The 22,533-nt window shown below is 32.3% G+C and overlaps 1 protein-coding gene across 1 annotated transcript; it reads left to right on the plus strand.

The window, feature by feature from the left end:
• Window positions 1-10,044: 10,044 nt before the first annotated feature.
• On the plus strand, window positions 10,045-15,320 carry LOC131623860 (sodium/pyruvate cotransporter BASS2, chloroplastic-like). Its single transcript, XM_058894860.1, has 13 exons — window positions 10,045-10,423; window positions 10,506-10,614; window positions 11,888-12,008; window positions 12,110-12,151; window positions 12,238-12,351; window positions 12,431-12,493; window positions 12,759-12,886; window positions 13,378-13,459; window positions 14,028-14,079; window positions 14,238-14,335; window positions 14,463-14,621; window positions 14,749-14,838; window positions 14,949-15,320. Exons 1-13 carry the CDS (start codon window positions 10,309-10,311, stop codon window positions 15,024-15,026), a joined length of 1,251 nt encoding a protein of 416 aa, XP_058750843.1. The 5' UTR covers window positions 10,045-10,308; the 3' UTR covers window positions 15,027-15,320.
• Window positions 15,321-22,533: the final 7,213 nt, after the last annotated feature.

Consider the following 22,533-nt stretch of genomic DNA (forward strand, 5'->3'; position numbering starts at 1 on the left):
TAGTTTCAAGTTCTTTTTCTTGATTAAGCTTTGTCAAGCATGTTATTTAAACATTATCTATTTGATGGTGACAATACATCTCTCATAATTGTATTCCAATGACTCGCAAGTGAAGACTTAGGGTTTATGATCACATATGGTTTAAATTTCAAACTCTTAGTTGATGGTAATCAACATGGATTATATCATGCCTCATCAAAAGACTCAACGTTATTGTGTAATGCTAAAATCAAAGATAATGATGTCAATACTTAAAGCTTGAGAGTATGAAAGAGAGGAAGTGTGAAAGCCCGCGTGACTGTGTCCATTTGAGTGATTAATGTCTTGAAAAGATAGAAGGTCATTTCTGGAAGTATTATGGCCAAATAACACACATAAAAACACACACACACACACAAATCATTGAGAAGCCTTTCATTTTTATTTAAAATCACCAAAAAAATGTTTTTTTGGGGCCTAACCAGTTGATTAGGAGATTGTCTGGTTGATAGGATTTTTTTAAATTGTCTAATCGATTATATTATATGCCTAATCTATTAGATAAAGCCTAATCGAGTCTATAATGGATTATGACAGTATCTTAATGAGTGGCAATGACTCTATATCTAAACCTTTAATTTTGGGCCACAACAATCGATTATTTGCACTACCTATTCGATTAGCCTAACCGATTAGGTAACTAATTTGACCCATGGATTATTTCCAACCTTACACCAAGTGTTAGCCCATAAATCGAGATATTCTCCATCATTTTTAATCATCCAAAAAATGTGTAAAACCTCACTTTTCATTTCTCTCATCACCTCTCTATACTGTACTTATTTTTCTCACATATTTTAGCCATAGTGCTTTGAGAGTGTTCTTGAGTCTTAGTGAGGATATTGTTATGGGTTAAGGTATAATTGTAAATTTACCAAGAGTATGTTTTTCTCTTGATTAAATAATTCTTCCTTATGAAGTGATTATTTTGGTTGAGAGCTAAACCATATAAAAAGCTCTTATTTGTATATGGGGGATTAGTCTTAGTCTCTGTTTGGTTCGTCAACTATGCCATTAAAAAAATCTCTCTTTTGGTTCATGAAGATCAGCCAGTAAAAGTCTCCAAAACGATTCTTGAGCTCAGCTCAGTTAAAATCTTTATCGGTTTGAGATCATCTTGGTGTAAAATCTCACTCGGTTTCTGAGTTCTGGACGATATAAAAACTCGTTATGTTCGAGATCATCCTGATATAAATCTCAGTTTAGTTTGTGGTCTTCCCGTATAAAAACCCAGTTTGGTTCAGAGGATAGCTAAATCAAAGTCCTGTCTTGGTTCGAGATCAACCTGTGCAAAATCTCCTTTTATGTGAAGACTAACTCCTTCATCCCTTGTTCATTTTTGGTTAGAGTTTAACCTAAAACTTTATTTCCTTATATAAAGGGGATTGTGGGCATAAGCTTCTAAAAGGCCTCAAGCATAATGGATACTCTCAAGATCAATTTATTGGCGTAATTAAGTCTTCTTGATTGAATTTGTATAATTCTCTATTGTTATCTCATTTCCCTTATCTTTTTATTTTTCAATTATTTACTTTGAATTTCTGTTGCGTTCTTAACTATTTTTAAAAAATAGGTTTTAAACTATGATTTATCAAATGATTTTGTTTTCAATCAAAGATTTTCAAACCACCGCAATTCACCTTTCTCTTGTGTATGGAGTCACATGTCCAACATAAGGGACCTTCATCAATCAATCCAAATATTGCAAGGAGCTCATAAAGAGGTTTGGCATGGAGAATGCCAAATCTATAGTAACTCTAATGGAAACCTCATCCAACCTAAATAAGGGCGATAAGGTAAAACTAGTAGAGGAAAGCAAATATTAAGGTATGATTTAATCTATCAGTTACTTCATTACATCCCGTCCTGATATTATGTTTGTTGTGAATCTTTATGCTTGCTTTTAAGCATCCCCAAAAGGGTCACATCTCAATATGGTCTAAAATGTCCTGACATATCTCTCTGTTACACCACATATGGGTTTATGGTACCCTAAAGGAGCATGTTGTAACTTGGTTGGATACACTAGCTCTAACATGTCACTTAATTGGGAACTTGCTTGTCTCCTGACATTGCAAGAAACAAGCAAATGTTGTTCTATCCATAACTAAGACAAAATATGTTATTTTAAGTAGTTTTTGCATGCAAATTATTTGGATGAAACTATAATTTAGTGATTACAGAGTTAATCTTTGAGTTTTCCCAATAAAATGTAACAACACTAGCGGCATAAACCTCATTAAAACCCGATACTTCACTCTTGGACTAAACACATTGAGGTTAGTTACCACTTTATTATGGATCATGTTGAAAAGGGGAGATGCGTACTTGAGTTTGTAACTTCATCTAATCAACTCGCATACATTTTTACTAAGCTTCCTCTTAAGGAAAACTTATTTTTCATAAGAACTGAATTAGGAATCTCAAATCAATCATACATGAATTAATATGAAAATTGATTCTTCTTTTTATTCTTACTCCATTTATCTAAATGATTATATGTAATTTATGTGCTTTGTTTTTCCCGTATATTTTACTATGCCAAAGAGGGAGGAGTATACTCTATTAAGGAATAAAGTATACTCTCTAGTCATGTGAGGGGGAGTTTAACCACTTCAAATTTTATCTCTCTGTTTTCTCTTTTACCATCTCCTTGAGAGATGTAATCATAATAAAAGGGGGAGAATGTGGATTTATATGCTTGCAGGTATGAGGCTAATGATCAAGATACTCTTGACCATCTTAGTGTTTTACTGATGATAATGTTGATGATTGTTGAATTCAATGGTGATATCTTTCTAACTATTTGAAGATGATGATTAAATATAAGATATCTCAAGCCTCATCAAGTATAAGATTCAAGGTTCCATTAAAGTGTTGCTATGATAGGTGTATCTGGCAAAGTAACTTGAAAGCTTTTGAGTTGTGAAAGAGAGGAAGTGTGAAAGCTTGCATGGTCGTGTTTGTTTGAGTGACCAAAGTCTTGTGAAAGTATGTGAGTAGCTCCTAAGATATTAAGGCAACACACATAAACACCTAAAATATTTCTAAGTCATCTTTTTATTATTTGATAAATACACCTAAAAATATTTTTATATTCTAGCCAACTGATTAAGGGAGTGTATGATTGATTATAAGACTTTTTTCACTAAATAATCATTTATACCTAAGTACCTAATCAATTATTTTCTCTTGGTTGAGTCTAAAATAGATTAGGACACTATCTTAATGATTGGTAATGTCAAATATCAAAATCTTCCATTTGTGGCCTAGACAATTGATTATTATGGGATAATAATCGATTAGCCTAATCGATTATTTAGTTGGTTCAACCCATAAATCATTTTATTTTTAAGCCTCATTTTCTCCTATATAAAAGAGGTCTCTCCTCATTCGAAAACAAGCCAAGATTCAGAGATTTGCCATTTCTTAAAATTTATCACTATCTTCCTCTCTCTTTAATATTTGTACCAGAGTTATCTTAGTACCTTTAAAGTGAAAACTAATTTTGAGGAAAGTGTTATATTGGTGTTGTGCAATAGTTATATTTCAAATACTCTAGAAGGTTCGCGTTTGGTTCTTAAGACCACCATTAAAAACCTTTGTCTGATTATAGAACTTAGTATGGTAAAAGTTCTTTTTGGTTATTGAGATTTGTTGCTAAATTACCTACTTAGCTCGCGAGCTTAGCTCGTGCAAAAGCTCTATTTTGGCTGGGGGGTAAGCTAGTCTAAAATCCCTTGTCCCGCTTGTATCAAAGGTTTGGGCATAACTTATAAAGCTCAAGTTTTAGTGAACTCTCAAGAAGATCTCTTTGGGATAGGACTAGGCCAATATTCAGCTGAACCTCTATAAATTTCAATGTCATCTCTCTAACTTTATCTCTTTAAATTCTTCCATTTACTTTATTGCTTTATTTCTTTTCACTGCTTTTCTCTCTGAATTTTTAAATACTAACACAAGTTTCTTTTTAAGTAAGAAAACTTTTAAAATCTCGGTTTGGTTATAGAACTCAGTATGGTAAAAAGTTCTTTTTGGTTATTGAGATTTGCTGCTAAAGTTATCTTTTGGATGGGGGATAAGCTAGTCTAAAATCTATTATTTCACTTGTATCAAAGGTTTAGGCATAACCTATAAAAGCTCTAGTTTTAGTGAACTCTCAAGAAGATCTCCTTGGGATAGGACTAGGCCAATATTCAACCGAACCTGTATAAACTTTGATGTCACGTGTCTAACTCTATCTCTTTAAATTCTTCCATTTACTTTATTGCTTTATTTCTTTTCACTGCTTTTCTTCTGAATTTTTAAATACTAACACAAGTTTCTTTTTAAGTAAGAAAACTTTTAAATTAGTCATGAATTTTAAACACCACAATTCACCCCCCTCTTGTGTTTGAAGACAATTGTTCGACAAAATTACAATTGAAATATATTTTTTAGTGTGTTTTAAAATGAGGAGAATCTCTCTATTTATAGGAGAGAAATTTGATTGAAAAAGGAAAATATACGTGGTCTTTTAATGATCTACTCAATTAAGGCCTAGGGTTAATCGATTATAAGCTTCAATATAATTGTAACCCTAATTCTACAAAGGAAACCCTATAACACTGATTTGTCTAAATCAATTAGGAGTATTTTTTATTAATAAAGAAGTATTTTTGCCTTTCTTTAATTGACTAGACTAATTACCTAATCGATTAGGCAATATACTTATGCTTCTTAAAATATTAGGAACGCTATTGGTCAATCCTATATGCACCTTCATAGGTTTTAAGGTGTTTTACCAAAATGGAGAGGTTTAAAAATTATTTTTAAGTATGTGTGTGAGTTGCCTAAGTAGTTTAAGAATTACTATTATATCTTTATGATACACTGATCACCCAGACACAAACCAAAAAAAGCTTTCACACTTTCTTTCTTTCACAATATTTGAAGCTTCAAGATCTCTTGCTTGACTCATCAATGATTCAACACTTTGTATGTGACTTGATTTTTCTAACTGATGAGACTTGATAAAACTTCTTGATATATATACAATCATCATACATTTCTTGACAAGAGATCGTTATGGAGTCCATAAAATGCCTCTTGACATTTAGGTGTTGTCCTTATTGAATTTGACTTTACATCTTGATCTTACAAAAGCATCTTGGTAGAACTTCTTGATCACTACTTCCTCTTAATAAATGAAGACTTTATAACATCTTAATCAACGCTTTCTCCTAACAGATAAAGACTCTACATATACTATTTGACATATGGTGTTATCGTAATCAAAACCATCATGATCATCTAATGGTTCCAGATAGTTATACCTGCAAGCACATAAGTGCACATAAGTTATTTTATAAACTTTCAAAAATCAAAACAACTTAAAGGTATAATTAGGGATCTTGCCAATAGTTCCAAAACCAACAATTTTACCTTTGTTTTCACCATAAGATGCAAAGTCGCCTTTATTAGTAGTAAAAGAAGAGAAAATATTTGTATATTCACTGAAGTGATTTGAACAGTCTCTATATTTCATTCACCTATATTTTGAACAAATATTTCCAAAATATATGTGCCACATTTATTTTGTAGAATAACAGTTTGAAACACACAAAAATATCATCCGTGCCTAGAGCAATAGTGATGATAGTTTTATTTTCAAATTGTACTTCACTTTTTCTTTATCCTTTTTGTTCCCCAGATTTTTTGTTTGATTTCCACAACACCATTAACTCGATGAGTAGGAACAACTGACCAATTTTAATAGAGTCCTAACCATTGAAAAGTCATACCACAATGGTTAGAAAAGGGATACGACCACCACCGATCAACCGTTGTGAGGTAAGGTGTTATTCTAGGTATGATACTTTCCACCATGGGCATAGGACCGTTGTGATAAACTAGTTAGCGCTCTATATATCATAACAGTCAAAGAATACAATTGTCGTGGGTTTGAAACCCAGTGATTGCGTGATTTATCATATTATGTGCTATATAAATTGGTCATATACAACTGTTGGATTTTGTGCGTGATCACAATAAACATTCAAAACACCAAGTAAAAATGGTGACTGTTAAAACTGTAACAAATATGTTGTTGCGGCAGTTCCAAAACTATTGTAAAAATTAAAGGAGATGGAGCGGCAATTTTGTAAACTGTCGTAAAAAAACTGATATTTTGAAACAATTTCTAAAATACCGCAACCTGAGTTTTGAGGCTGTTTGAACCGCCACAACAGCAAAAAAAAAAAAAAAACCAAAACTTTTTTTTTTTTTAGTGATAATCATATTCTAAATTTTAATTAGTCGATTTTAAAAATCCTACCCCTTCTCTAAACACGAACAAAGTCCAACAATCTATGAATCAGATAAGAGTTAAAACCTTAACCATGTTAATTTAAGACGAAATTTAGTTGATATGAAATATAAATTTTTTTAATAAATTTGTTTAAAGATACTTTAAAAAATTATTATAGCATTTTAATATATATAAGTAATTGGATTTTAAAACAAATGTACTATAATTAGTTGATTATATTATTTTTCTTATTAGAATATTAAAATACCACTCAATTATTTAATAATTATTATTTAAGATAAATAATATTTACGAAATTTTTATAAAGTTAACATTGGCAAATTTGACATGATTAAAGATATAAACTTATTTAATTTTTTAAAAACACTAGTCCATAATAGTACTATAATTATGTAACAAAAATAGATAATTACTCGATGGATTATAATATTTGACCATGCAATTATACAACCATTAATTAGGAATATAAGCTAAAATGATAGGACATGTGGAAAAACGAATTTGAGTGGGGAGAAAAGGGTGAGCACGAATGAGCGAAACTGATATATTTAAATCCAATATTCAATGGAACTTCATGTCATTCATGCATGGTTTTTTTAGCGGATTTTTTATTTCACCCATGCTTTTCGAGAGTATTATGCGAAATTCTAAAAATATCTTTAAAAATAAAAAATATGTTTCCGATTTGTACCTCCACACACATAATTTAGTCGTTTTTGAGATTCGCTCCAATTTTATGTTAAAATTTATTTTGGAAATACACTTCAGATAAAAAATCAAAAATATATTTCCGGTTCCTAATAATTCAAAATTTTAATAAAGTTCTCTTCACAAATCCATTACCCAAAAACCATATACTATCTCCACCATTTTCCTAAAACAAATTCAAGCGACCAAACAATAATATTTAGAATCAAACCAAAAAAATAAAACATTCACCATGTTCTCTTCAATCTTCCAACATTAACACACCCACCAACAAATAATTTTCATAGAAAAATCAGTCCTTCATAGCCTCATGTTGTCACCACTTTCAACCTTAAACCACCACACGGGATAGAAAACCATCCAAGTTTTCAATTCAACCGTGCCCTCTTTAGGGTGGCAAACGGGCATACCCGCCCCGTTTAGGCTCGCTCCGCAAAAGCTCGAGAAAAAATGGAGCGGAACAGAACAGACATATTTGAGAGTGCAGGTTTAAAACTTTGTTCTGCTCCGCAAAAATTGAAAGTAGGGCGGAGAAGGCCCGCAGACATTGAATTTTTTAGACCTAAAAATAGTAAAATTGTATGAAAAATTTATGCCCGCAGAAAAACAGAGTGGGGCGGGGCGGCATATTAAAGAGAGTGGGCAGGTATGAAAAAACTCCCCACAAATTTTTAGTCTCTTAATCTTTTAGTTAGTTAGTCTATTTAAATATTATTTTAATTACTTATTTATATATGTAAAACAAATACTCCCTCCGTCCCATAGTATAAGCAAAAATCACCTTTTCAGATTCATTGAATAATTAATGTATCTGGACTACCAGATATATTAATTATTCAATAAATCTGAAAAGGTGATTTTTGCTTATAATATGAAACAGAGAGAGTAAAGGGTTAATAAGGACGAATATGAATAAGGTATGATATTAACTCATTTTGGTTGGGGGGGGGGCGTAATAATAAAGGTATAAGGTGGATGGCTTGGGAGAGGATGACTATACGGAAGAGTGAGGGAGGTATGGGATTTAGGGGCTTTAAAGCTTTTAATATGGCCATGGTAGCAAAATAAGGTTGTAATCTTTTGGAGAAACCTCATTCCCTTGTGGCTAGAATCTTCAAAGCAAGGTATTTCCCTCAATCCTCTTTTTTTGATGCTAAGGTTGGTAACAATCCGAGTTTTGTGTGGCGGAGTTTAGGGAAAGCAAAAGATGTTCTGAAGCTTGGAAGTAGGTGGAGCATAGGTGATGGGAATAACATTAAGGTTATGTATGATTCGTGGCTCCGGGAGAAAGGTAGTTGGTGGGTTAGTGACCCTCAATTTCAAAATGTGCATGATCTATATGTAAAAGATCTTTTGCTTCCTAATGTCAAGCAATGGGATGTGGTTAATGTGAACACTCTTTTTAATCAGGAGGGGGATGAAAGTATTCTTAGAGTACCTTTGATGGAGGATGTTGTGGAAGATAGGTTGGTTTGGAAAGAGGAGCAGAATGGTGAATATAATGTGAAATCGGGATATAGACTTTGGAGAGGATTGCAAAGTAGCATTAGCCAGTATGTTGTTGAGGGTAATTGGAAGAATCTATGGAGTACTTCCGCGCCTTCTAGAGCTAAGCATTTGTTATGGCGGATCTGTAGGGGTTGCCTTCCGACTCGCTCTAAGTTGCAACAACATCATGTTCTTTGCCCATCTCTTTGTCTTGGGTGTGAGTTAGAAGAAGAAGACGATTGACATGTTTTTTTCGGTTGTGTTTCTACTTCTCATAGTTGGCGGGCAACAGGTTTGTCATCTATAATTGATTCTCGTTTACATTCTTTTCATGATGTTAAGTCCCTTATTTTTGACGTCTGTAGCCGGGAGGATAGTAGGGATGCGGGTAGATTTGCTGTTATGATTGAGGTGCTTTGGAGAAGTAGAAATAATGTGGTGCGACAAGATGTTCATGAAGATGCTATGAGAATTGGTTTACAAGCCTATCATAATTGGTATGATTGGTTTCTTGCTAGAGAGGAGCATAGACAGAGTGATGCTAATAATATTTCAGCGATTTGGACTCCCCCTTTGATTAATCAAATAAAGTGCAACGTGGATGCTGGGTTTAATAATTGTCGAGGTACTACTAATAGAGGGTGGTGCTTTAGGGATCACATGGGGAGATTTATCAGAGCAGGTGTTTCATGGGATGTGGGTCTCTTTTCTGTCTTTGAAGCCGAAGCCATCGCTTTGAAGGAAGCTATCCATCATGATATCTCTTCCCATTTCTCTCATGTTATATTTGAAAGTGATTGTCAATTTGTGATTAATTCTATTCAAGCTAAACATGTTGGATCCTCTGAGTTTAGTTTTATCATTAAGTCTATTCAGAATTTGTTATCTTTATTTCTGAACTTTGAGGTAAAGTTCATTAAGCGCCTAGCAAATTCAGTTGTCCATACGTTAGCTAAGGCGGCCAATTTTTGGTCTAGGCGTAGTTTCCTTAATATATTACCTCCTTGTATTGAGTTTTGTTTGATGAATGAAAGTTGTTGAGTTTGTTCATGTAAAAAAAAAAAAACTTCATACATACATTTATCATTTAATATGCTTGTTTCACACCTAATAAACATGATTTATTATTATTATTATTATTATTATTATTATTATTATTATTATTATTATTATTATTTTATGTGTTTAATTAAGAGACACTTAAGTGTCAAAACATAAAATATTCAAATTATAAAATTATCCTATAAACCAATTCCATATATTTTTCCAAAAATAATTTTCTTAAAATTAATAGATAAAAAAAATACAAACTTAAAAAGTGCTTAAATAATTTTACAACCTAAAATAAAGCCAACATATGGATTTAAAAATCGTACAAATTAAAGTCAAATATATTTTACAAGAAATATGAAAGTCAAATATTAAAAAACTGATTAGATAGATTCAATAATTGACATACTTTATTTATGCATTACTAGCCTGGCTGTAAACTGTAACGAAAGGGGAAGAAGATATTATGGATGAGGATAACGCAGAAGCATTTGTGGTTCATTCTCTTCCACGATATTCATTCTCGGTAATAATTCATTCACTAACCCCCAAACTTGTCACTCTCATGTCATTTTTCATTCCTACTCACTTTCCACACTCCAATTTCCCACTACTTCGCTTTCTCCATTTCATTTTCTACTAGTATCTTAGTTAGTATCAAACGGAATCAATAAACCCTTTTTCGTCTAAAACCCCTTTTCTCTCTCTAATCAATGGCTTCCATGCCCAGAATCATTCTCAGAGACCATAGAATTGGGTCGTTCGATGCGATTCTTAGGCCAAATTGTAGTTATCTCCCACGGAGAAGCCTCGTTAATAATCATCTAGGTATGTTTGTTGTAATGTTTGATGTGTTTTTTTGGTTCTGTTTTGTTAACGTGTTTTGCATTGTTGTTTGTGTTTTTTTCAGACGTGAGAAGTGATTTTGGAAGAAGCTGTGCGGTTAGAAGTGAATTGCGGGGCTCAAATTCAGTTGTTGCGGCTGCTAGATTCCCCTTGGTTCCTCTGAGTTCTAAAAGGTAATCTTTTTGAAATGTGCAATGAGTCTATGTAGTACTGACACTTCACATTGAAGGCATAAATGGGGCCTGCCATGGGTTGGGGTCGTGGTTTTGGTATAAGTGTAAGTTTGGTTTAGCTTTTGGAAGAAGTAAAAACAATTATAGAGGATAGAGGCGTAGAATTGATTCTACTTGAAGCTAAAATTTATAGTTTTTGAATTTTAACATGATTTTTACGTTGAGATTTATTGATCAACTCAATTTTGCATAAAGTTATCCAAATATAAATCACTTTACATTCAACTCATTTTTAATCAGAATTAATTTTACCAAAATTAGTTATCTCAAAATCAATTTTTTCACCGCATAACCAAATACACGCTAAGTATTGAAAAAAGTGTTTTATTTCATATAATTGGAGTTTGTGGAAGGATTTGAGGAAATGGAATCAATATTTCCACATGCAGGTTAGGATGATAGTACGAGGTAGCTAAGCTAGGGTAGCTTTTGTTTGTCATTGTTGAATGGATAGAAGTTTTGTGAATTGTTATAAAAGATGGAAAACTGTTAAAGCTCTTGTATGAAGGGCTAGTCTGTTCTTGCACATGTATTATTGATTGGATTTGTCTTCAAGTAAAGATTTGTACTATATTGAGATTTAAGTTACTCATTCTATTTTAGACTAGAAACAAGGGAAGAGAAAAAAAGGAGGACAAAGCCAAAAGTGCACTGAATAATGACTCTAACTTAAGAAATTATAAACATTTTAATCTGTGGTGCTTTTATGGAAATTTAGCTTCTCAGTGCATATTTTAATTTAATTAGAGATACCCTTAGGCTCAGATTGTTTTTTCGCATCGGTGGTAAGTAACGTAACTACTGAAAGTCTTACTGTGAACTAATCCTCCTGTTCTCAATTTTAGGTATACTCTTTATGCCTTCAGGCTCAGATATTGTGGATACCATAGATTGTTAGGTTTATGGTTTATTTCATTGCTGGGATAAAACTATGTCCTCTTAATGGTTAGCATGTCTTGTCTTCCTTTTCTCCTTTACTTCTTGAAAAAAAAAATTTAGCTGCTTGGTAACATTATGTTCATTTTCACATTATTGATTTAAAATGAAAATTGGATTGAAAAAGGCCTAACCACCGTATGACAATGTTTCTCTAACTCCGTTCTGTAGTAGTCAGGCACTGACTGGTGATTTGTGTCTTTTCTAAAAGGCGCTTGAGTACTTTGTTTAACATTCTTTAGATAAGTGCTAATGACTTGCGTATTTCTATGTTTAGGAATTTGCAAATATTGTGCTCAGCTACAACAAACGTTTCTGGAGATATTCCTGAAAGTGCCGGGGGCCTGAGCCAGTATGAGAAAGTTATTGAAACTTTAACCACTCTTTTTCCCCTGTGGGTAAGTCTGGGATTTTTCTTCTTCTACCTACTATCTTTCCGATTTCATAGTCTTAATTATTCATTTGTTGAAAGCCGCCTGACTTGAACTTACATGTGCAGGTCATCTTAGGGGCTATCCTTGGTATTTACAAGCCATCTGCTGTAACAACTCTGTCTCTCTGCAACTATTTTCATGGTTGAGTGAAATATTTTTATTAACTACTATATCATTATGAACTTTATTCCAGGTAACTTGGTTGGAGACGGACCTTTTTACTCTTGGCTTGGGTTTCCTCATGCTCTCTATGGGTTTGACATTGACATTTGACGATTTCAAACGGTGTCTGCGAAATCCATGGACTGTAAGTAACACTCACTCGTGTGTAAAGGAAATCTTCTGTTTGTTCCTCCTTTTCAATATTATTTATTTTGTTTTTGCAGGTGGGCGTGGGGTTTCTTGCACAATATTTTGTCAAGCCCTTGCTAGGCTTTGCCATTGCAATGGTATTTTTTTTATTTATTTTTTAGCATGTTCATACTTTGCTATTGTGCTGCTTCAATTAAATTAGTTCTTGAAATGTGTTATGCCCTGTTATATTTTAAATTACCTCATAAGATTGTCGTCAAAGATATTATATCAATGATATTGATTTATTGAGTGAGCAAAATTTGTAAGATTGGTTATTTATCTTTTACTACTAGCTGATGTGGTGTAGATCATAAGAACCTACATCCTGCCAATCTGCTAACATCAATTTCTGTTTTTCAGTCACTTAAACTTTCGGCTCCTCTTGCAACGGGTCTTATTTTGGTCTCATGTTGTCCTGGAGGCCAGGCATCAAATGTTGCAACATACATATCCAAGGGAAATGTTGCTCTCTCTGTTCTAATGACCACGTATGTGTAACTCACATTTCCTTGTTTGGTTACCTTTGTATTTTCTATTTTATTTTTTTGTCTGGCTTATTTTGGTTGCTATTTAGTGATTTCTGTTATCATTGAGCTATTTGCATTTTTTTGTATACAATTTTATTTATTAAATTTCAATTTCTCCCATAGTTAGAAAAATTCCATACCAATCTGTTTTCTCTATGTCCTTGTTTTCTAAATTAACCCTTCTTATTTTAATAAACATTTTATGACTTAAAAATGCTGATTGTAGTGTTGTGTGTAGGTTAACTTCTAGTAGTTTGGATATGAAGTAAATAATATCATTTTCAGACTTGTAGTGTTGGACTTATTGATGTAATAAAAATTAATTTTTATTATATTTGTTGTATTTTATGTTTTATTTACATTCATAAAAAAATGAAACAAAACGAAAATTGAATAACTGTTCCCATACAAATTGAAATAAGGTTACCAACATGTTATTTACCATTCTACAGGTGTTCAACCATCGGAGCTATTATTATGACCCCACTTCTAACAAAGCTTCTAGCTGGTCAACTTGTTCCAGTTGATGCTGCTGTAAGTTGTGGCTTGACTAATCTTTATCACGAAAAGAATGTTCATAAAATGCGTACTTGACACTTGACAATACGAATCACACTATCTCCTTATTATATGAAAAAGGAAGGCTCGTTTACTTTGTGAAAACATTTATTTTTTTTTTCTTCTAAAATGTGTTTTCTTTTTATCTTGTTAATAAGATGTGAGACTCTTGAAGTGAATTATTGTGATGGAGAAAAGATGAAAAGATAGCTAGAGATGATGCATTTTTGGAAATAATGAAAACAATTTTTCTGCATTTTCTTTGTTTCCAAAAATGCACACAATTGTTCACTTCAAGAGTCTATTATCTCTTTGTTAGCATTTAAAATTAACACAAATTTTTTAATATAAAGATAAAAAATGTTTTCGCAATGTTAACGGGGCTTCAATATCTAGAAATGACTTTGTTTTTTTTAACCTGAAATACTCAGTATTCTGGCTGTACTGTAAATTTATCTCATTATTTCTGACAAATATTCCATTATATCTTATATTTAGTTTTTTTCATTCATGTAATAAAACTTTTGTTCTTTGACTTTTCCAGGGCCTGGCAATAAGCACCTTTCAGGTTGTTTTAGTCCCTACAATTGTGGGAGGTAAGATATGATTATATGTATCTTTCAAGTTATATGTGTTAGGGTTGGTTGGTTGGCTGAGCACTTGAATTTATATTCTAATGCGTCTCCACTTGGTGTAAGGTTTGGTTCTTAAATATTAGGATGATTTTGAAAAATGTTTTTACTATATCTCGCAGTTTTGGCAAATGAGTTTTTCCCCAAGTTTACTTCAAAGATAATCACGGTCACACCTTTGATAGGAGTTATCTTGACCACTCTCCTTTGTGCAAGCCCAGTAAGTTGAACAAGTTATATGAGATGATGCTCATTGGCTTAATCTCCTTTAGCCAACAGTTTACTTGGTATTATTATCAGTTGCCATTCTTTCTTTGCATGGAAATTGACATTTATTAACCTTTCAGATAGGGCAAGTTTCGGAGGTCTTAAAAACTCAAGGAGCACAATTGATATTGCCAGTTCTTGCTCTTCATGCTGCTGCATTTGCTATTGGTTATTGGATTTCAAAGATATCATTTGGCGAATCCACATCACGTACAATATCAATTGAGTGTGGGATGCAGGTATACTTTCTCTTCATACGACAGACAACATCTATTGTTATCCTATAACTTGTATAAGAAGGTAACTCCAATTGGTAGTACTTTAGGCTTGATTATTTTATAGTAACATTTTTATCATTATTTGCAGAGCTCTGCACTCGGATTCTTGCTTGCTCAGAAACACTTTACAAACCCCCTTGTAGCTGTTCCTTCTGCTGTCAGTGTTGTCTGTATGGCGGTAAGATATGGACATTTTTCCCTTTAGTAGACTTTTTTAGTTTTGTTCATTTCTTGCAGAAGAATTTAGGATGTTATCAATGATAATTACTTATTACTGTTGTCATGCAGCTTGGTGGGAGTGCTCTAGCTGTGTATTGGAGGAATACTCCAATTCCTGTTGATGACAAAGATGACTTCAAGGAATGAAAATCATGACATATTTTATGTCCATTGCGTTCCCTATGAATAATTTTCTGCTCTTGTTTAGAGGATATTGTTTTATGCATTAGTTGATAAGGAAGTTTTGTTTTTGAATTCATGTAGCCTTGTAATGTGTCAAGAGTTTTAAGAATTTAGGATAAGTTTGCAACAATTTATACCATGGAGAAGAGTGATAACAAATAATATATCCCTAGGTAGCAACAAAAAAGGGGCAACCTAGAGCTACAGAACTCTTGCCGTGGTTTTATCAAATGAAGAGTCGAATCCACTGTGCTTCTATTTTCTTGCATTTGCTAGTGGTTAATTCCACCAATTGCACTAGGGGTTTTTAGTTACAATTGCTGTGCAAAGACTCTGTACCCATGTATCAAAAAGTAATAATCAGCTGGTTCTTTCTTAATAAACATAAGGATATATCTCTAAGCTCTAAAATCCGAAAGATTTTACTCTACACTCCAACAATCATCCCTTCACTCTTACAAGTCTAACACTATATTGGGTTTGTGTAAATTTCCGGTGCCGGTCTTTCATATATACCTGACATTATACTAAATTTGATACAATCTCATACATTTCTACAACATTTTATAAAAACTCGATGTCACACCCACATGCTACATAATTTATGGGGAATTTACCTTACATCCCAACAATTATACCTTTGTGCCTAGAATTCACTTTACTTAACCAATTAGCCCTTGTTTATATATAGTATAACTTTCAAAAAATTTAATTATTTCTCCTTTCTCTTTCAATTAATTCAGTGCACAAGTGAGAGAAGAGATGAAATCACTCCACATTGTATATCAGACAGTCAAAACAAATTGATCTAGTGTGAAGAGTTTTCTGGAATTGTGTATTGAAACAGTCAAAACAAATAGACCGGGTGTGAACAATTTCCCCGAATTGTGTATCAGAACAAGCAAAACAAATAAATCTGGTGTGAAGAATTAAAAAATTCCTACTTGAATCACCTACTTGAATGTATTTTAAAAAATTCCTCACACCAAATCTACTTGATTTGACTGTCCCGGTACACAATGAGAGATGATTTTCTCTCTTCTCTCATTTTTCACCGAATCAATGGAAAGAGATATAAAAAAAAAATTAAATATTTTGAAAGTCTAACTGTATAAAACAGAGCTAATTGGTTAGTGAATTGTAGGGACGGGTGGATAATTATTGGAGTGTAGGGTAGATTCTTCATAAATTTGGTGTAGCATGTGGAGGTGACATGCGGAGATGACAATAGGTTTTTATAAAACTAAGTAGAAATGCATGAGATTGTATCAAATTGTATATAATGTCTGCATAAATGCAAGGTAATCACCAAAAAATTTTAAAAACCTGATAAAATGTTAGACTTGGCACAATTTTTATCAAATAACCGTTAAAGGTGGAGGTGGCATCACATTTTTATAAAATCTATTAGGCTTTTATTTATTTATTTATTTTTTAGTGAGAGATAGACATACATTACTTAACATAGATCTAAAATAATTTCTTATTAGCACCAAGTGTTGAGATGTTTTTATCTTTTTTTAAAATATAGTTTTGTTGATCTTGAAAGTGTCGCATCCATCTTAATTGGTCCTTTAGTTTGTAACAGTGAAATGTATTCCACATTAATCTTACATCTTTTTTAGTCTTGAGCTCAAATTTATTGGACCTTATTTTCTTCTCAATGTCAATCGTGGGGGAACCATAATTGATTTTAACAATTCTTCGATTGTCATTATGGTTTAAGAGATTCTCGAGTTGGAATTTCAGATCTACGAAGATGATATTTTTCGTAACCCTAAATTTAAACTGATGGCTGGTACCGTTAAAGAAAACAAATGCGATGTAAAAATATTGAATCATTTTTAATGATTTCATAACAACAATTAAAGTATACTTATATATCACCATTAAAAGCAATGTAGTTTAAAAGTGTCAGTGCAATGTAGTCCATACAGGATTTTCAGTGCAATGTTGATCATACAAAAGTGTCAGTGTGTTAGGAGTGAATTAATGGTATTTTCATGTGTTAAATTAACTACCTTTTGAGCTAAAAGTAAATAGATCTTGTGATTTTTACGGATTTTATAGTTAGAATTGAACTTTCGAGGTTCGATGTTAATTGTAGAACGACTTGCATCACTTTGGGTGTTATTTGTGCAGATATTGAAGTTAAGAAGCAAAGACGAAGGAACACGCAAGCGTAGAAACTCTGAAGAAGTGGAATCACAAAGAATTGGGTTAAAGCAAGTGGTGAGCCGCGCCAATCAGAGGCGAGACGCGCGAAACCTTCTGTCTTGGGTTCGCGCCGCGTCAGCCCGTGTCGCGCCGCAGTGATTGCGTTATAAAGAAAAAGGCTATAAATACAAGCCCTAATCCTCATAAATCAGAACTTTGGAAGAGAGACTTTTTGTGAGCGAAATTCAGGGAGCAATCCTAATCTAGAACAGCAAACAACATCCGACGGAGAATTCAACATCAATTGAAGACATTCCCTTGATGAAGATGAATCCATCCATGAAACCTTGTTTGTTCTTCATATCTATGGAGAGCTAAATCCTTCTTGTTGAGTTTAAGGTAGTAGTTAACTTATGAATATACAATACCGTTGATTAATTCTTATGAACAATTGTTTGAATTTATTATCAATAAGAAACCTTGTTTTTATGTTAAATCATTGTGGAGTCTTTGATCGAAAGAAAGGATTCTAACTTTTGCCCTAGGTTACTATATTGATTCAATCTCAATTTGCAGAGATGGAATTGTGATTGTGTTTTCATAATTATCGTTCTTTATTACTATTATCGATATTGATATTTGGAGAGATCGAATCTCATACCGGTAAAAGTTTATCTAATTTGATTTGCAGACATGGAATCATATTTGAGGATAAGTGAAGATAATAAGTCAAATGATTGTTCGAATAAGGATTAATTAATAAATTGTATAGGAATAGGTTGATGAACCCTAGAACTCAACATATTCGTTTACCATTGTTAATCATCTTTAAGCTTTTTATCAGTCAATTATTATTCTATTAGATGCAATTTGAGAACAAACAAACAAACTCAAATATTTTTCTCACTCAAAATAAACAACTATAGAACGGCAGTAATATTAAACCAATCTCTGTGGATACGATATATACCGAAAATATTTACCCAAAAATACTTTCAACACAGTGCAATGTCAATGTTGATCATACAAAAGTGTCAGTGCAATGTATGTAGTCACCCTTAACAGTTAAACAAATGCGATGTAAAAATATTGAATCATTTTTAATGATTTCATAACAACAACTAAAGTGTACTTATATATCACCATTAAAAGCAGCGTAGATTAAAAGTGTGAGTGCAATGTAGTCCATACAAAAATTCCAGTGCAGTGTTGACCATACAAAAGTGTCGGTGCAACATATGTGTAATTTGACTTCGTGTTTCCAATGCATTATGTGATCCACATATGTTGTTTCCAATTTTCTAGCAACTTCACTACCATTCTCTCTCCAACGGTTAGCGACTACAGACAATGTGCAATCTTTCCTCAACTTCAACTGAACCCAATGATAGTTGTTGACAAAATCAACTCAAATAAGTTCATGTCTACTTGAAGACATAGCTAGATATAACATAAGTGGAAAGAAAGTGATGTCCAAGGTCCCTGGACAAGGTAATTAATATAATTTTGTACTTATAAGCACTAAGATAACCCATATTAAGAATGATCATCCACTTGTCACACCCTTAAACACTAAAGTTAAATGCTCATAATGAATTCCTAACACCTGAAACTGACTCTTTAGAACAATTTGGAATACACGCCAGTATTGTAAAAATTTTCACCATATAACTACATATGAATCAATGACTAAGACTCCACGCCTCATCTAAGTAAATCACCAATAGCACATAAACCAAAATTTCCATGAGTCTCCACATTGTAATATCTTCAATATAGTCATACAAAAATACAAGAAACTATGACAAGTAAGTATGTCTTGAAGACATAGTAAACAGTTGACTTGTTGAAAGTTTCCTAGATGATATTTGGGACGATTAACTTGTTGAGCCTTGTGAGGCATCAACATGCTCTCAATAAGAAGGGTGCACATCACCCTCTTTCTCCTTTTTACTCTTCATGACCATCTTTTTGGACTTAAACTTCACAGGTAGCCGACAAATATAATCGATTAGTGACTGTTCCATTTAAAAGTCTTCCATATTTGAATCACATAATTGATTGCAATATGCATAATCGATAATCGGTGTTAAAAAGCCCATGGATTTTTTTCATCTTTGAACCACATTTTCTACTATAAAATGAGGGTGTCTCCTCACTTTTATACACACTAGATTTCATATTTTAATTATCGTTTTCTCATTCTAACCTCTCTTTCTCTAATTTTTTTCATTAAAAGTTGTCTTAGCGCCTATGTGAGTGAAATATATTTGTGAGATTTTAGATGTACTAGTGTTATGCTATTTTATTAAGAGTGTGATTCTCTTTAAGCGTTTCTCTTGTTTGATTGTTGATGTTAGAGGGGTAAAATCTCTGTTTGGTTTTCGAGATTAGTTGATTAAAATTTCGTTATTGGTTCATGGGTTTAGCCTTTTAAACGCCCCTTTTTAGTGTGAGGGAGCAGCATGTTAAAATCTCTTAGTCGTTTGTAAGAAGGTTCATGAGCATAACCTGTTAAAAGTTCAAAGATATTATTTTAATGGAAATTTTAAGAATAATTTCTTGAGGAGAAAAATAGACTAAGAGATCAGTCAAACCTCTATAAATCCTAGCGTATCTCTCTAAAATCTTTCTCTTTAATTTTAGTTGTTTACTTTCCTTTACATTTTTGCCTTTCCATTTTCTGCTGCTTTTATCTCTACTATTTAACTATACTAACACAAACTGCTATTTTAAGTAATAAACTTTTAAATTTATCATGAATTTTGAATACCACAATCCACCCCCTCTTGTGCTTGAATTCACTTATACAAGAGAAAGTGGTTTGATATAATAAGCTATGATGGCCGAATCAGAACCAATTGACCTAATCCAAGAAAACAAAAATGGGAATTAACAAGAATATATGAAAGAGGAACTCAAAGAAATTGATAAGAACCAAACATTATAGTTGGTAAATAAGTTAATTGAAAGTTATATATGTGAAATGGGTCTATAAGTTTAAGATTAGACCAAATGGAAAGATAACCAAGTAAAAGGTAAAACAAGTTGTAAAAGACTTCCTTCAAAGGCTTGAAGTTGACTTCAATGAAGTGTATGCACCAACTGCAAGGCTTGAAATCATAAGAGTAGTGGTTTCAATTTCAGCATACAAAGAGTGAAAGATGCACTAGTTAGATGTAAAATATACTTTCCCTAATGGACCAATAGAGCAGGATTTCAATGTCAAGCATCCATCAGTCTTTGAGATCAAAGAAGAGAAGGTGTACATAATGAAGAGGCTTTGTATGGATTGAAGCAGACCCATAAAACCTTGAACAAGTAACTAATAGTTTTCTCATAAAATTGGGATTCACCAAATGCACATCCAAACATTGAATATATATATATATATATATATATATATATATATATATATATATATATATATATATATATGTATGTGTAAAGGATTCAAATGAGCATGATCTAATTTTTCCATGTCTAAATGAAGACAATCTATTAGTTACATGATCAAATAAAAATGAGCTGACAAGATTCAAGGCTAGCACGATGCATGAGTTTAAAATGTCAGACCTTGGGAATCTATCATATTTCTTAGGAATAGAATTTGAGAACATAATAAGTGGAATTTTCTTGCATCAGAAGAAATTCTAAAGAGATTCAAGATTAGCAACTGCAATTTTGTAAACATCCATATGGAGGCAAGTTTGAAGATGAGCAAGGATATAAATGATAAGGTTGTTCGTGCAACTCAATACAAGCAAATAACTAGCTCACTCAGATATCTATGTAGCATACACTAGTACAAAAAGGTTAATTTACACCCGTTTTTTATTAAATTTACACCCATTATTTTTAATAAAAATCGGGTGTATATCCACCGGGTGAGAAATGTCTAACGAATTTACACCCGTTTAAAACGGGTGTAAATACGTTCTAGTTTACACCCTATTTTAATTAAAACCGGGTGTAAATAGATTCTTAATTACACCCTATTTTAATAAAAATCGGATGTAAATACATTCTACGTTACACCCTATTTTAATAAAAATCGGGTGTAATTACATTCTTAATTACACCCTGTTTTAATAAAAATCGGGTGTAATTACATTCTTAATTACACCCTATTTTAATAAAAATCGGATATAAATACATTCTACGTTACACCCTATTTTAATAAAAATCGGGTGTAATTACGTTCTTAATTACACCCTGTTTTAATAAAAATCGGGTGTAATTACGTTCTTAATTACACCCTGTTTTAATAAAAACCGGGTATGAATATGCTCTTAATTACACCCTATTTTAATAAAAATCGAGTGTAAATATATTCTTAACTACACCCTTTTAGATAAAAATCGGGTGTAAATACGTTCTTAGTTACATTCTTTTTAAATATAATTTACACCCTTTATAAATGAACAAATTATATTATATTTAATTTCATTTATACCCTATTTCATATGCTACATTACACCCTATTTTAGTTATCAAATTTCTTCATATTTCTTGTACTAAGAATAATATTTCAAATACTAGAAAATCATACACATAAAAATAAGGGAGAATTATGTATTAATCAAGAAAAGCATATCAACATACAACCCAAAAATGTATTCACTAGTTGACAACAACTAACAAAACTGATTAGATAACTGAAGCAAATAACAACTAACAAAATCATATATTTTACATGAAGTCCAAACAAATTCACAAAAACCATCTAACTCAAAAACCTGAAATCAAGAAGAGGCAGAACAAAAATTTCCATTTTCCAGTCAACTATGAATGTGACATCAGAAAGTATTGGATTGTTTACATATTGCTCATCCAAGTAAATCTACAATACATCCAACACAAACAAATATCTCATTTTTCATTCTCATGATCATCACCATAATATATACAGTAGAATATGAACAAAACAACTAAGGTGTAAAGGCCTAACAAATATCTTATTCCTTTGGTAGCCATTGCGTGAAGTGCTGCAGAGGCTTCACGCTTCTGATTTTTGTTTGTAGATTCAAGATGATCCAATAGCAACTCTAATCCTGAAGATTTAGCAACATATTGATTGAGAATACTTTCAAAGTACATCCAGAGAAAGGGGACAAAAGTATATATTAAAGTTTGTTACCATTATTGTTAATGAAAATAGTTTTTGTAATACTTTCAAATATCTTTTTAACATCTTTGCTACACACTCTTGAGTAGGCTGCAGGTCAGACAAAAACCATAAGAAACTAAATTTGTAATAAACTAGTAAGAGGTTCTAATGGTTATCTTGATAAACAAGACTAAAATATCATTT

This window comes from Vicia villosa, unplaced genomic scaffold, assembly GCF_029867415.1.
Source record: "Vicia villosa cultivar HV-30 ecotype Madison, WI unplaced genomic scaffold, Vvil1.0 ctg.000084F_1_1_3, whole genome shotgun sequence".
Lineage (NCBI taxonomy): Eukaryota > Viridiplantae > Streptophyta > Magnoliopsida > Fabales > Fabaceae > Vicia > Vicia villosa.